At 35.5% G+C, this 13,250-nt stretch overlaps 1 protein-coding gene across 24 annotated transcripts in view; it reads right to left on the minus strand.

The window, feature by feature from the left end:
* The window catches only part of RBFOX1 (RNA binding fox-1 homolog 1), a 1,275,045-nt gene that overhangs the window by 361,937 nt on the left and 899,858 nt on the right, over nucleotides 1-13,250 (minus strand). Inside the window, exon 2 of one of the 24 annotated variants that reach the window (XM_062639434.1) lies at nucleotides 7,188-7,542. The exons of the other annotated variants lie outside the window; for them this stretch is intronic. Within the exon in view, the coding sequence (XP_062495418.1) occupies nucleotides 7,188-7,205 (18 nt within the window). The 5' untranslated portion in view covers nucleotides 7,206-7,542. The remainder of the gene's footprint in view (nucleotides 1-7,187; nucleotides 7,543-13,250) is intronic. 24 annotated transcript variants of the gene reach the window in all.

The raw sequence follows: 13,250 nt of genomic DNA on the forward strand, positions 1-13,250 counted from the left end.
GGTGTAGGTAGCAAGGTTTTGGTAGTTAGGGGACTGCAAGGGTGGCCTTTTGGGGAGGAAGACAGGGCCTGCCCTGTGCCAGACACGGCTAGTTCTAGACGACTTGGCAGTGGACCCACCACAGGCTGTAGCCAAGCCCATCAGCCAGTCTGGTGATGCAATTGTGAAAAAATATGTAAAGAAAGGGCAAAAACATTGGAAGGAGAGAGGAGGAAGAAAAAGCAGAAGAAATACCAAGGGTGGAGAAGGAAGAGGTGCTCCATGGAGGAGCAAGTATACCCCCAAGTAGACTGCAACCCATGGAGGAACCCACGCTGGAGTGTAGGAAAAGAGTGAGAAGGAAGGAGCTGCAGCGAGGAACTACTGTATCCTGACTGCAATCCCTCCATGCTACACACTTACTGAAGGAAACAAATTTAACTTCCGGTGATAACAAGAAGGGTGGTTGTTTTTGCTTCCCACTACCTGAACCAGAAATTCAACTGGCAAATTTAATTGGCAGAAATTATAATTAGGAAGAAATAATTTCATTTCCTTCAAGGCAAGCCTGTTTTGTCTTTGACTGCAGTCAGTCAGTGATCCTTGTCTTTATGTGACCCACTAGCATTTTCGCTCCTGTTCTATTTTCTCCTCCTTCCCTGCCCCATAGAGGCAGGAAGTGACTGAGCAGATGGTGGGAGTATGGCTGCTAGCTGGGGCAAACCCATCACACATTTACATTTACAGAGAGGAAATAATGTAGAGTGTATTACATCCATGTATGTAAAGCAGGTATGTTGGACTTGAGTTTTCTGTTTGCAGTAACAACAGGTTCCACATTTTGCCATTAGAAGGATCTAAACACAGATTAATCTGTTTGGCAAGGAAGCAATATCAATCTAGAAGCAGAACAGAAAAGGAAGCTAACATGGGAAGACAAAAAAAGAGGATCGAGATCTAATGAAGATATGAACAGATACCTTGACTTTCATTACTCAAGATCCCCTTTTGTTGATTAAACTGTGAGACAGTAAAATTAGTTATACAAGGTAAATCAAGTCTGACACCATTTGCACATGTAAGTGAGAAACTGTAAGCAAAACCTTGGCTTAGGATATGTCCCAGGGTTGTTCAGCTTCTCAAACAGTCATTGTCAGTTGAATAAATATCCAAAAGCAGTCAAAAAATTAATCATGGGACATGAACAAGGTTATTTAACTGCCTAGAAAATTCTTTAGGACTTGCTCATACTGCTGACTCACAAACCAAGACCAGACAGTAGCTAAGATTCTACAACCATAGATGTAGTAGTATACGAACTCCCCAGATTGTCACAGAAATGGTATTTTGAAAGGATTTCCACTAAGAGATAATAATAGTAGGGCAACAGGAGGACTCTAGCCTGCTCACCTAGTCACATTTCATACAATCTTTGGTCAGTTCCTTCCTGACATTTACACCCCTAGACTAATAAAAAGACATCTCCACCATACATTCAAAGCTGTGATGGAAACCAATGTTATTAAGAGGGACAAGAGGAAGATAAGGTTAATTGAACAAATGTAACTTCTTGCTGAAGTAAGGGGGGGAAATAGCTTCAGTAATTAATACATGTAGAGTATACATTGCAACTTCAGAAAAGAACAAAGCCTATTGTACAGCTTACACAAAATGCACATTCTGAAATATATACATTCCTAATGTCCTCGTTAAACTCAATGTCATCACACATTAACACATGTATGGGTGTTTCTGTATAAAAGGATATTGTTGTAAACCAAAACTGCTTTGGTTGCTTAAGCCACCATTATGCAACACTAGATATAATGGAGCATAATACTAACTTTGATCTTACATTCCTATTGTTACCCTGTATAAACACTAGGATGCTGTTTTACAAAATACTGTACCAGGTCAAAAAAAACCTTCAAGACTGAATGTACTGGATGAACAAATGTTGTTGTCAAAATACTCGAAATTACCTTTCTGTTATATTTCATTTCCCTACTTCGTATTAAAAAAGATGACTTTGCAGAATCCTTTTACGCTTTGCATCCTACTGTGATTTTAGGTTCTGTCATGACAGAATGAATTATTATACAAACCAACTTACGTGTATATACCAATAGATACAAAACGGTAACTTACTGAGAACTGTCTTAGATTTTATCTCAAGTGATTGCAATCTTGTTTTCATTCAGCATCTCCATCAGTCCTTGCATTTTAGTCAACAAGATTATTTTAATAATAAAAGGTACATATTAAACATCAGTGGTCAGGCAGTCAGATACAGTGTATGAAGCTACATGTTTTATTTAAGGTATCAGTGGAAAGCAGCATGAGGATGATTTTGACTATGAAAGTACCTACAGCTTTTCAGCTAATATGTTTGATTTTTCTTAAGTAAAAGTATCTAAATATTTAGATTATTCAATAATTCTGTGCAACAAAATCTATACTGCTGAAATGTTTCACTGGCAGTGTTTTCAACATTGTCATTTTGTCTTTCAGTTTACTTCATATTGTGTATTAAGTGTCTGTAACTCTTTATAAACACAGTGAGTAGCACGTGATGCTATTGGGAAGCTCCCATTTAAGAGAGAAGTGCCTTGCTTAATGCACGCAGTATCAGTGCTGCAAAATACATAGTAACTAAAGTTACTCAAAAAATAGAATGTATGCCCAAAGGATATTTTAGCTGCTCTATTCCAATTTTAAAAGTACTAAGATTTTATTTCTTTAGGATTTTTTTTTTTTTTTTTAGTACTCTTCACATCTGTTTAAAGTTTTAATTTCCTTTAGATCCAAAGCCTTTGTATTGTTTCACTTGTAGACTTTCTTTTAGTACTTGGTACATAAAGAGCAAGGCTAGGTTTGAAATTACACACTTCCCTAATTCAGGAGAAAGTTGTCTGTGAATGCATATATTTGGTAGTGCGTAAGAACCATGAAGACTTTTGTTTGGCTGAATGAAATACTGTCTTTGAATATGAGAACTGACAAAAGCACCAAAAATGCTACCATAAAGTCATTTAAACTCATAACTATCTATCCAGATGAAATTTCTGATACTGTCTTTCTGTTACTCCCTGTTCCTCCAGTCTTCTCCCTGCATGTTCAGCTGAGGTACGTCCTGCTAATGCAGGCAAGTACAACACACAGTTCTCTCTATTGGACACAAAAGCTTTATTCTTCAGAGTTGTCAAAACCATGTTCTAGTGACAGAAGAAACTGTCTTGTTGCTATTGTGTATAAATGCTTTCGATTTGTTTCTCTCTGTATCTGCCTGCTCTAGTTTTGGGGAAAAACAAATTTCAGTTGCTGACATACTTTCTGCCTTACTCAATTAAGCATTTTTCTGAGGCTGCCACTTAAAATCTCTTCTAAATATATACAAAATTTCTGAAAATTCATTCCCTATTACTAAAAAGAACAGCAGACTGACAGGAATGAAGCATGTCTCTGATTAAGCAGACATTAATTAGATGGTTTTAAAATTTATAAAATTTTATTAAGGTATAGTAAAGTAATTTTAGTTCAACATTTTCATACCATAGAACAAGAGATGGAAAAACAATAATTTGTATTTTAAAATGAATTTAGCGGTGATTTTGTTCCAATTTGTCTTACAGCAGTACTTAAATACATACAGCAAACTTTTTAATGAGATGCAGTAACTTTAAATTCTCATCTTCTGACTCAGAATATGTAAGTTGAACACGAGGTCTATGAGGACTCAAAATAGCCCAGTCTGAACTGCCAAATGGAAAAGAAGCAATCATGGAACTCTTTACTTGGGAAAAAAGAAGTTGCTTGTGCTGTCAAATAGATAAACTATGCTCCATTTTCAAAATATGAAAAAGAATATAGGAGGGACCCTACGCAGAAAGAGGAGGTTTGGAAAAATGTGGATTCCATGAAAGATTCTGAGCAGTCTCAACTTTCAGCCATCAACATTCATTTCACCCACTGATAGTTATGCTTCTATTACAAGGTAAGTAGAGGTCAGCAACTTTACAGCCCTCTAACTGAAAAAAAAAATTAAAAAAATCACTTATTTGTTAGGTTCTGAGAAAATCGCAACATCTTTTAGGAGGTGAGTTGCACTGTAAAATGCAAATGATAATCTGCAGGGATCAGCCACACTTTGTGTCATCACTGCAACAATCTTGTGTTGGAAAGAAAGGTATAATATACTGCAGCAGGATCAGCGTATAAAAGTGTCTGCACCCTTTAAAGTTAAAGAGGATATAGGTCCTTTTCACTTCAGGATTTAGCTGTAGTCTCTAAATCAGTAATACTTGAAAGTCCTCAAAGTTTATAGGTCAATATGAAATTGGGTATTGATGAACTGTGATTTCTATAGCACAGGTGTCTGTGCATACAAGTACCAGACCAAAAAAAAGTTCACCTTTTTCTAGGTGAGGAAGAGAATATAAGCATCATCAAATTTCCTGGGCTGTCAACAGATATGGATTTCCATTTACAAGGTTAACAGGACTAAAATATTGCTTTACATTCTGAAAGCTTGAAATAAGTATTTAAAAAACAACTAATCAGGACCATTTAACAGACAATTACTAGCTGTACACTGCATGCCTGCGGAATGTTTTGATTTAGTTTGCTGAACATGTTCATAGTTTGCTTGCCATAAAATGAACCTGACATCAGCAGGAGTAGAATTAAAAAAAAAGTACTCTTACAGGATGCTAGCTAGTGAGACATTATAAAATGTGAAGAAACTGCAATTTTATTTTCATCTGTAAATGCTGCCAAATATTTCTACATTATACATGGAATGAAACAACAGCTAAGCACTGCCACAATGGAATTAATAGTATGAAAAATCTCTATCACTGAAAGGAAGTGAATTTTGTATCTTTTAAGATAAAATATCTTTTAAGATCACATTTTCACACAAGTTGGCCACTTAGATTTTAATAATATTGCTGAGGAGCTTTTATATAATTATATAAAATACTGATGTTGTGCTAGGAGAAAGCATTTCAAATGCTGCTGTGAGTTTATATATTGCACCTGCATATGTTAAAGAGCCTCTTGTTTACATACTGCATCTTCTGCATGGAGATACATACACACATGCGATTAATGTACACAGAGTTTAAAGATCATACAGTTTCAGAAATCATCCTTCCATGAATACAACTAATTTTTATCACCAGAACAAAAGAAAGGAATCATGTTCTGCTACAACAATAAAACCAAAAAGTTAATTCTCTGCCTTTTCCTACTAATCTTGAGTTTTTATGCAAAAAAAAATTGGACTATTAAAGTTAAATTAAGAATGGGGAAAATGCTTAATAACTTGGTGCAGTAGTGCCAAAAGAGACAGGCATTCTCCTGTTTAATGAATTCTGCTAATTAAAAAAACCCAGACAAGCCCAAAACAGACCCTCAAATAAACCCAAACACAAACAAAACCCACCTATAAAATGGAAGTTAAAAGGACAAAACAAAAATGAAAGGAATAGACTTTTAAATGGCAAAATACTGATTACTGGAAGCTTTGGGAACCAGGAAGTTCCCAAAACTGCTTATTACTGTATTTGCTTAAAGCATATACACACACACACATATATATACAAAGGCATAAAAGATAAACCACAACACACTAAAGATAGTAGAATTCTGCATAGCTACCTGTAAGAAAATGTCTTTCATTAAGTTCTCCAGTTAACAAAAATTTATAGGCTTCGGGTGTGGGGAGTACGCAGCTTTGAAACTCCCACAAACAGAATAATACACATCCCTTCAGCTTGTCATGCATGTCAGAAAAAAGTGTTTCTCCTCAAGTATTTACTATCTTTCTCTTTTGGATGATGTTAAGCACAAAGACAGAATACTGGAGTGTTGAATGAAACACGCCACATTTAAGTGATCTGATTTATAAATCTAAAAATAGAATGAAATTAAGCTTTGCATTAGCAAAAAATACAGCTTCAATAAAGAATCCCGGTAAGAGATAAAAATAAACAGCAGCCGGGGTTGCTGTTACATGCACACATACTTGCTTGTGAAAACTGAAATGACTTGTACTACAGAACACAGGGGAAAAAAAAAAAGAAAACGACACAATCCTAAGGCTCAGTGATTGGCGAGCTCCTGAAATGATAGCACAGATCAAAAACTGAAATAAGAAACTTAAAAGTCTGCATACAGTGCCTTTTGCACAGATGACATAAGTTACTACAGTACATTGGAGGGTCAACAGAAATTAGAAGGAACGATAAAGGGAGATTTACAGCATGAACAACGGGCAATTCAAAAGAGCAGTAGTGATTTACTGATATCTCTAAGACTTAAATGTTGCTCAGAAGCAGCCTTGAAGAGGTGGCCCAGATTACCTGCAAGCCTGTCTATCTTTACATACATTTAAATTAAATAAATAAATAGATTGTCAAATGAGATCAGTTTAAAAATATTCCCCAGAAGATGCACAGGCTTTGAAGTGGAACACAAAAATGCTTTTGAAGCATGCATATTCATTTACTGATTTATTCGTGTGTGGTGCTGGTTTTTTGTGTTTTTTTTTTTTTTTTCCTCGAGGAAAAATGTTTCCTATCTAAAGCTAGATGAATTAACAGGTTGTTAGTTTCACTAATTCACAATATACATGTTACAGCATGTTATTTTTAAGGTGAGCAGAAGGTGCTGCAAGGAATTTGAACAATGCTGAATATAAAAATCACAGGCATAAGTACATTCCATTTATTTCTTTATCTGCAGTTGTCAATTGCCAGAAACTTCAAAAGCCAAGAGACTGTGACAACTAATATAAAACCAACTATGTCAAGTAATACAAATTAGAAGTTTTAATCGCATTATTTCATTTCTTACAAAGAAAGCAAATTCTGAACAGCCACAAGTGATGCAGCATTCGTTTTATGACTGAACCACACAATGAGTCTTACAGATACAATTGTAGCATTTTCTAAGGCAAAGAAAAGAAAGCAGCACACTATGCCACATCCCGCAAACCCTGAAAATGAATCGCATCTTAATGAACCAGTTTGTTTAAACTCCCACTGGAAAAGCAAGCACATGTACCGTACACTAGCTACGCTAAGCTATCCTGCAGTATACACACCTTGACATATTAGAAAACATGCTGTAAGTATAGGCTAAAATCTACAGTCCCAAAGTCAATATATTAATAAAAGATTGACATGGAGAGAGACACTACCTACCCACAAATACATCATCATCTTGAAAGAAATCAAGGGCTCTGTCAGCAAACAGAAGTCTCCTTACTTCACCAAGTATATCTGGAAGGAAAACTGAAAACAGTGGGTAGAAAATCTTGCCTTTTTCTGTCAAGTCCTCACAGTTCTCTTCTCATACAAGGTATTTTTTTTAGTTTATGAGAACAGCATTCGTTCAGTGGCTCTTTCTGCGTGTGAAGTGACTTGCTTCAGGCTGTCTTTTTTTCTTCCCTTTTTCTCCCTAACTCAAGTCTGTCCTTTCTTTACTGTCAGGCTTGCTTAGGTAACAGTTCTTGGTGTATCTATTTAATGAGCAGGTCCGTGCACTAAAGGCAGCCAACTACATTGGAGAGAAAGCAAAAAAGAAAAAATAGTAATAATAAATAAATAAATGGGAATATTCCACTTCCTGATTGTTATTATGGGATCTACAGACGCCCCCTCTGTAGGAATTTATAGGAGGATTTCTAAGACGTCTTGAGCAGGAGGGGAGGGGGGAAGGAGGAAGACAAAAAAAAAAAATCATCAGAGAATGGCAGGTGACTCCAGTGGCACTCAAGCCATTACCTCCCCTTGCTAAAGGACCCAGCTCACAAATCCTGCATTTGAGAAATTTTTAAACTCAAAGCAAAGCTCCTACAGAAAAGAAAGGAACATGTACTGCACCCTGCCTCTCCTTTATCTCTTTAAATGTACTTCAGATAAAAGCCGCATCCAGTCGGGTCAAGGCCTTTCCCAATCTTATTACGCTAACACAAGAGTGTTCAACATACTTTTCTACAGCCATCTACTGACTCCATGGTGTTATTGCTGCTGCTGTTAGTACTGCTGGGAGATAACTGCCAATGTGAGAAATGGGAAAATACAAACAGTAAATCAGATGACAGTAAAAGTGTTTGTGCTAATTTAATCTATTTTTGGCAGGTTTTGCTTTCCCCTTGTCATAGTATGTTATTTTTAAAGCAAAATTAGAAAGAATTATCATCTGTATATTTAACAAATGCTAATAGAAAGAACTTGATTTTTTGGTCTTTTTTTCAATTAAGTTGAAGGTAGTATGCAAATGAGTGAGTACACAAGGGACCTTTTTTTTGATTGCAGCTTAGTCTGTTACCATTTGCTACAGGGAAGTATTTTAAAATGATTTAACCTGTCTCATTGTAACACACAATATTTTTATTACATTGATCAACAGCATCCTCAGGTGAGAAACAATTTTCCAGTGTAAAGGAGACAAGCCTTGGTCACTTTTTAGGCTGCATTACTGGTCTTAAAAATCATCCCTGACCTTGTGAACTGGCAGCGTATCATGCTGTTACAATAATATGCTTTTGGTATTGATGGAGAAAGCTACAAATGCAGTCTGTCCACTAAGTGATTCAAACACTACAGTATATACATAATGATTATAAATCAATGAATAAAGAAAAAGAGGTATAAAAATGCCCACAGGAATGAGGTTAAACAGAACTTTTATACTAGATTACTTATTATCTTTAGTCACAGACTGCACTTCTTCAGACAAAAACTGTCGTTCTTTCTAAGAAAAGACTCCAGTAAATTTACATATTCAGCCTAACCATACAAGGTAAAATGTCACTTAAATAATTAAAATGCATTAACTAAATTGCATAATCATTTACTGCAGCAGGGCAGGTGGCAAATGGATAGGCACCTGCTGAAACAGCCTGTAAGAAGGAGACATAATAGCAAAGCAGGACTGGGGGGAGCAAACTAAAATCCATACCATTAAACAAACGGTAATCAGGAGAGTCTTAAAGACTCCTGCCACTGGGGTGAATTCAAAATAAAAATAACTGATTCACCACCAACATTTCAAAGCTGATTTAACAGAGAAAAATGAAACAATGAATTCATGTGACACTAAGATTTATACAGAAAAGTTTATACCAATAGATACATATACACACACTGAGCTATTTAAATGTGATCCACCAAATACTATGTCCAGGTAAAAGGTTGTTCCCTGATTTAGTGGAAGCAGGAGAGAAGAATTTAATGTACTAATTACTAAATTGATAGATTTTACATTAATGTGCAAGGACAATAATTTTAAGTAAGTTTATTACAATTTCATAAAGAGAAGCCAGTTATTTCACTCAGGTAGTCTTCATAAGGAAAAGAACAGACTTTTGTTTACAGTTTTGGATTGCTTAAATCATCTGCCAATTTAACCACCAACATTCAGCAATCAAAGATGCCTAACCTTGTCACCTTTAAGTGGTATACTTTCACCTAATTTTGTCTGCTGTATAGTGCACTGTGCTCTTCTGTATTCAATTACACTACAATAAACTTGAAATACCCTGTTAGAATGAATTAGATTATATTGGTTAAGGTGAAAATACATTTTCTGATAATGTATCTGTGCATCTGCCAGCCAGCAGTTCTTTCAGATCTGTGCACCTGAATTGAACACATGAGGCTTTAGAATTTTCAAACACTGGTTAAAGATTTTATTAATATGATAAAAGACTGTATGCAGCTATTGCCTATAAATAATTTTAATATCAAAATTTCCCTGGTTTTGAGCATAGACAGCACATGAAACTCCAGTGAATTGTGTCCCAAGGCTCTCAACTAATCCTTGTGTATTCTAAATTCTTGTCATTATTAAACTGGTTACTCAATCAATTCTTCGTATCTTTCTTATTCCTTCAAACAAGTGGAACAATTTCTAATGCTGCCACACAAAACCATAAAACCATTCATTTGAAGTGTTTTACTTTTAGCACAGCTATTGTTAAATGCTTTGCTCATTAGATCATCTGCATTTTTTGCACACGTAGAAAAACATGGATAAAGAGAAGATTGAAAACAAGTATATTACTGGGATTTTTCGCACTTATGATTAAAGTTTAAACAAAACCCTGTTTGTGAAGGTTAGTTTTTACATGTTCTGGATTTGCAAGCAGTGTCGAAAAAAAGTAAATAGAAGGTTCTGACCATGGTAATTTTAAGAAAGCCTGGTCCAGTAGAGCTAACCTTAGGTTCAGATCAAAGGCTACTGAAATCAACAAGAATCTTGCTGTTCCTTTAAAGAAACTTTTGCAAATAGCAGTACATTATATTTGCTGTGAAACACTTGCCCATTTCCTCTGATACTACCAAAGATGTTTATACAAGGCTCTTCTATACGGGCATTGACAGGGATCTCAGCTTCAGTGTGCCATTTCTGTACCAGCTCATACCACAGCTTTAACTTTCATAATCCATCAGAATATCAAATATTGTGCCCATGAAATCACAAGGGATTGGTGAGATAAAGGATAGATAAAAATAGTTCATAATAACAAAAAAGAAATAATAAATTGTAAAATCACAATTAATAAAGGTTAGGTGTATATATATGATCAGCACACTTATTAGCACCTTAATAACTCAGATTTTTTAAAAAATCAAGCTGTAGATTCTGGGAGTTCAATTTCCTTATTAAAGGCACATAATTCATGGACATATCTTGGCATATTTATTAATGACACAGAAGATTAGAAATAGCATCAGTACTGCTGCTTACTGCATTGGAAGATAAGAGAATGAAAACCAAGTTTCTCATAGTGCATGCAAGATTCCTAGGAACTGCAAGAATGTTAAAGTGATCTCAGCGCTAAATGGCAGAATTCCTATTTTGCTAGGTGCTATACAAACATCTAGAAAGATACTGAAATCATGTATTTCACTCTCGGACTGCAAAGAGAAAATTTTTATTGACTTTAATTAGTCTTTTTTCATTTTTTTTTTTAGCTAAAGTCAGTGTACTTTAGAGTTTAAACCCATATGTGTGTGTGTTAATATTGTTTTAAAATGCTTAATAAAAGAGGGAGTGAATGTAATCGTAATGATTATGCTGACTCTTTTTTTAAACTCAGGCTTCCCCACCAAAAAAGATACCAATGAGGCACATGATACATGAGCTGCAACAACACTAAAATCTCAAATAATTCACACAGAGTACCAAAAAGAATTTGAAATATTTAGAGAGCTAGAAACATTTGCTTGTGCTTAATTTCCATACCTTACAGCCTCATCTATCATTTATGGCTATTTATGAGACGAAAAGCTGCAAATGTTTAGGAGGCATGGTAAAAAAAACCTTTAATCTCCTCAATTCACTGCAGTTTTAAGGAGGGGCCTGTTGCTGGTTTTTTGGCTTTTCGGTTTTTGTATTTCTGTATAACTATATAAAAGCAATCAAAATACAAATTTTACATATAGTTCAATTGGTTTATAAACTATTCTGTGTTTTTACTACACATACTTCTTCTTTTTCTTATTTTTCAATTTATTTTTATTACTCAGCACTTCTTTCGCTTTTGATGGAAGGAATCAGTTTCTGTATTCATTTGTTGGACAGCGAGGTCAGAATACTGTCCCAGAAAAGCCTGAGGAGCAACTAGCCAACAATTTGGTCATTAGACATCACCACAATTTTAAATACCAACTCAGCATTTCTGGCTGTCTCATGAATCGTGTTCAGCGTATAGTCCAAGGAATGACAAGCAGGATGGAGCCAGACAGGACTTTCCTCTGATCCTAGACTCCGTGACACATGCATGGGATGTATATAGTTCATGGTTTCGCATACAACCAGGAATATGAAACTTGTTTTCCCTTTTCTTAGCATAGCAAGGTCAAGGGAAAAAATGTGAGGAGTCTGACCCTTTACCTGCTACATCACACTTCATTTGTGGTGTTTCTGTAACCAAGTGAGCTGCTTATTTCTTTCAACATTCAAACGCTCTATACTGACAAAAATCTTAAGGGAACTGAGAGACTACAGTTAAGCCCAATTATTAGTGAGCACTGTTCGATTGGTAACAGCCCAATCCTTTGTCCATAATTTCAATGACAAGTGCTATATTGTTGCTGCTTCTCTACTGCTTTTAGTGAGAACGGACTTAGCCAGTAATTGTGACAAGAAAAACCCTGGCAGCTGTAGGAAAACTTTACATACTCTCTCCTGTTTTTAAGCTGCCAGAAGTGGGCTCCAGCTTCAGCCCTGATAAGACAGGGTGTTGCTGTGGGATGATAATGGACTTTGTTTAGAATAAAGCCTGTGAAAGGAAAATAAAAGCTTACAAAATCCTCTCCAAGAGAATTAACACAAGGACAGCAGAATCAGAATTTACTGGCTCTTAGAAAACACTGTTTTAACAAAATTTCCTGAAATTTTAGTGTGTTTCTCCAGTTTTCTCCTAGACAACGCTCAGGTGTTTTTGCAGATCTTCATTTCAGATATTATGCTTCTGCAGATTAAAAAGAAACAAATCTGCAGGTAATCATATACACTTGAACAAAGCTATCTGGATATCAAATATTATTGAGTACTGGTAACAAGTGGCTCTCAAGTTCTCTATTTGTTGAGATTTTCTATTGGTTGAGTAAAACAATTAATTAAACAACTCTGGCTGCTCTTGAGCAGAAAAACTGATGCCACCAGAAGAAATTATCTCCAGGCAAATGTTTGCTTAGCTCTAAGCAAACATCTCCCCTAAAACAGCTTCCCTCAACATCTCCCCTAAAATCTATGATTTAAGAGAATGCAAAAAAAGACTCACAATCTTTAAATTATAATGCATTTTTTAAATATGGTACAGGTTATTTCCATTTTCACAGTAGGACACAATTATATTCTCCTCAGGACAGGCTAATCTGCTTATTGCTAACTACTGCTGCTCATTGAAACACAGAAAGATTCTGTTTTCAAGATATTACACTCAAGTTTGCTTTGGATAAAGATCTTTTACCCAGTAGCAGAGCCAACTAACACCATTCCTCAGCCCACATAAGCCAACATGCTTCTGCTGGCAGAAGCATAAACCAGTTCACATCTGTTTATACAGGCACTTGATGGGGCAGATAAGTAAGAGTTGCCTCACACAATAAATAAATACAAAGTTATGTTCATGACTTCTTTATTTTTAAGTAATTACAACTTTCCTAAGGAAAGATCTTGTTTTAAAAATAGGAGTAGGAGTTAACATTTGATAATCATCACTAATATGATAAAAGGTTGCTATTACCAAT

This window comes from Pezoporus occidentalis, unplaced genomic scaffold (assembly GCF_034315485.1).
Source record: "Pezoporus occidentalis ecotype Australia unplaced genomic scaffold, CSIRO_AGI_Poc_V1 ctg60, whole genome shotgun sequence".
Classification (NCBI taxonomy): Eukaryota; Metazoa; Chordata; class Aves; order Psittaciformes; family Psittacidae; genus Pezoporus; species Pezoporus occidentalis.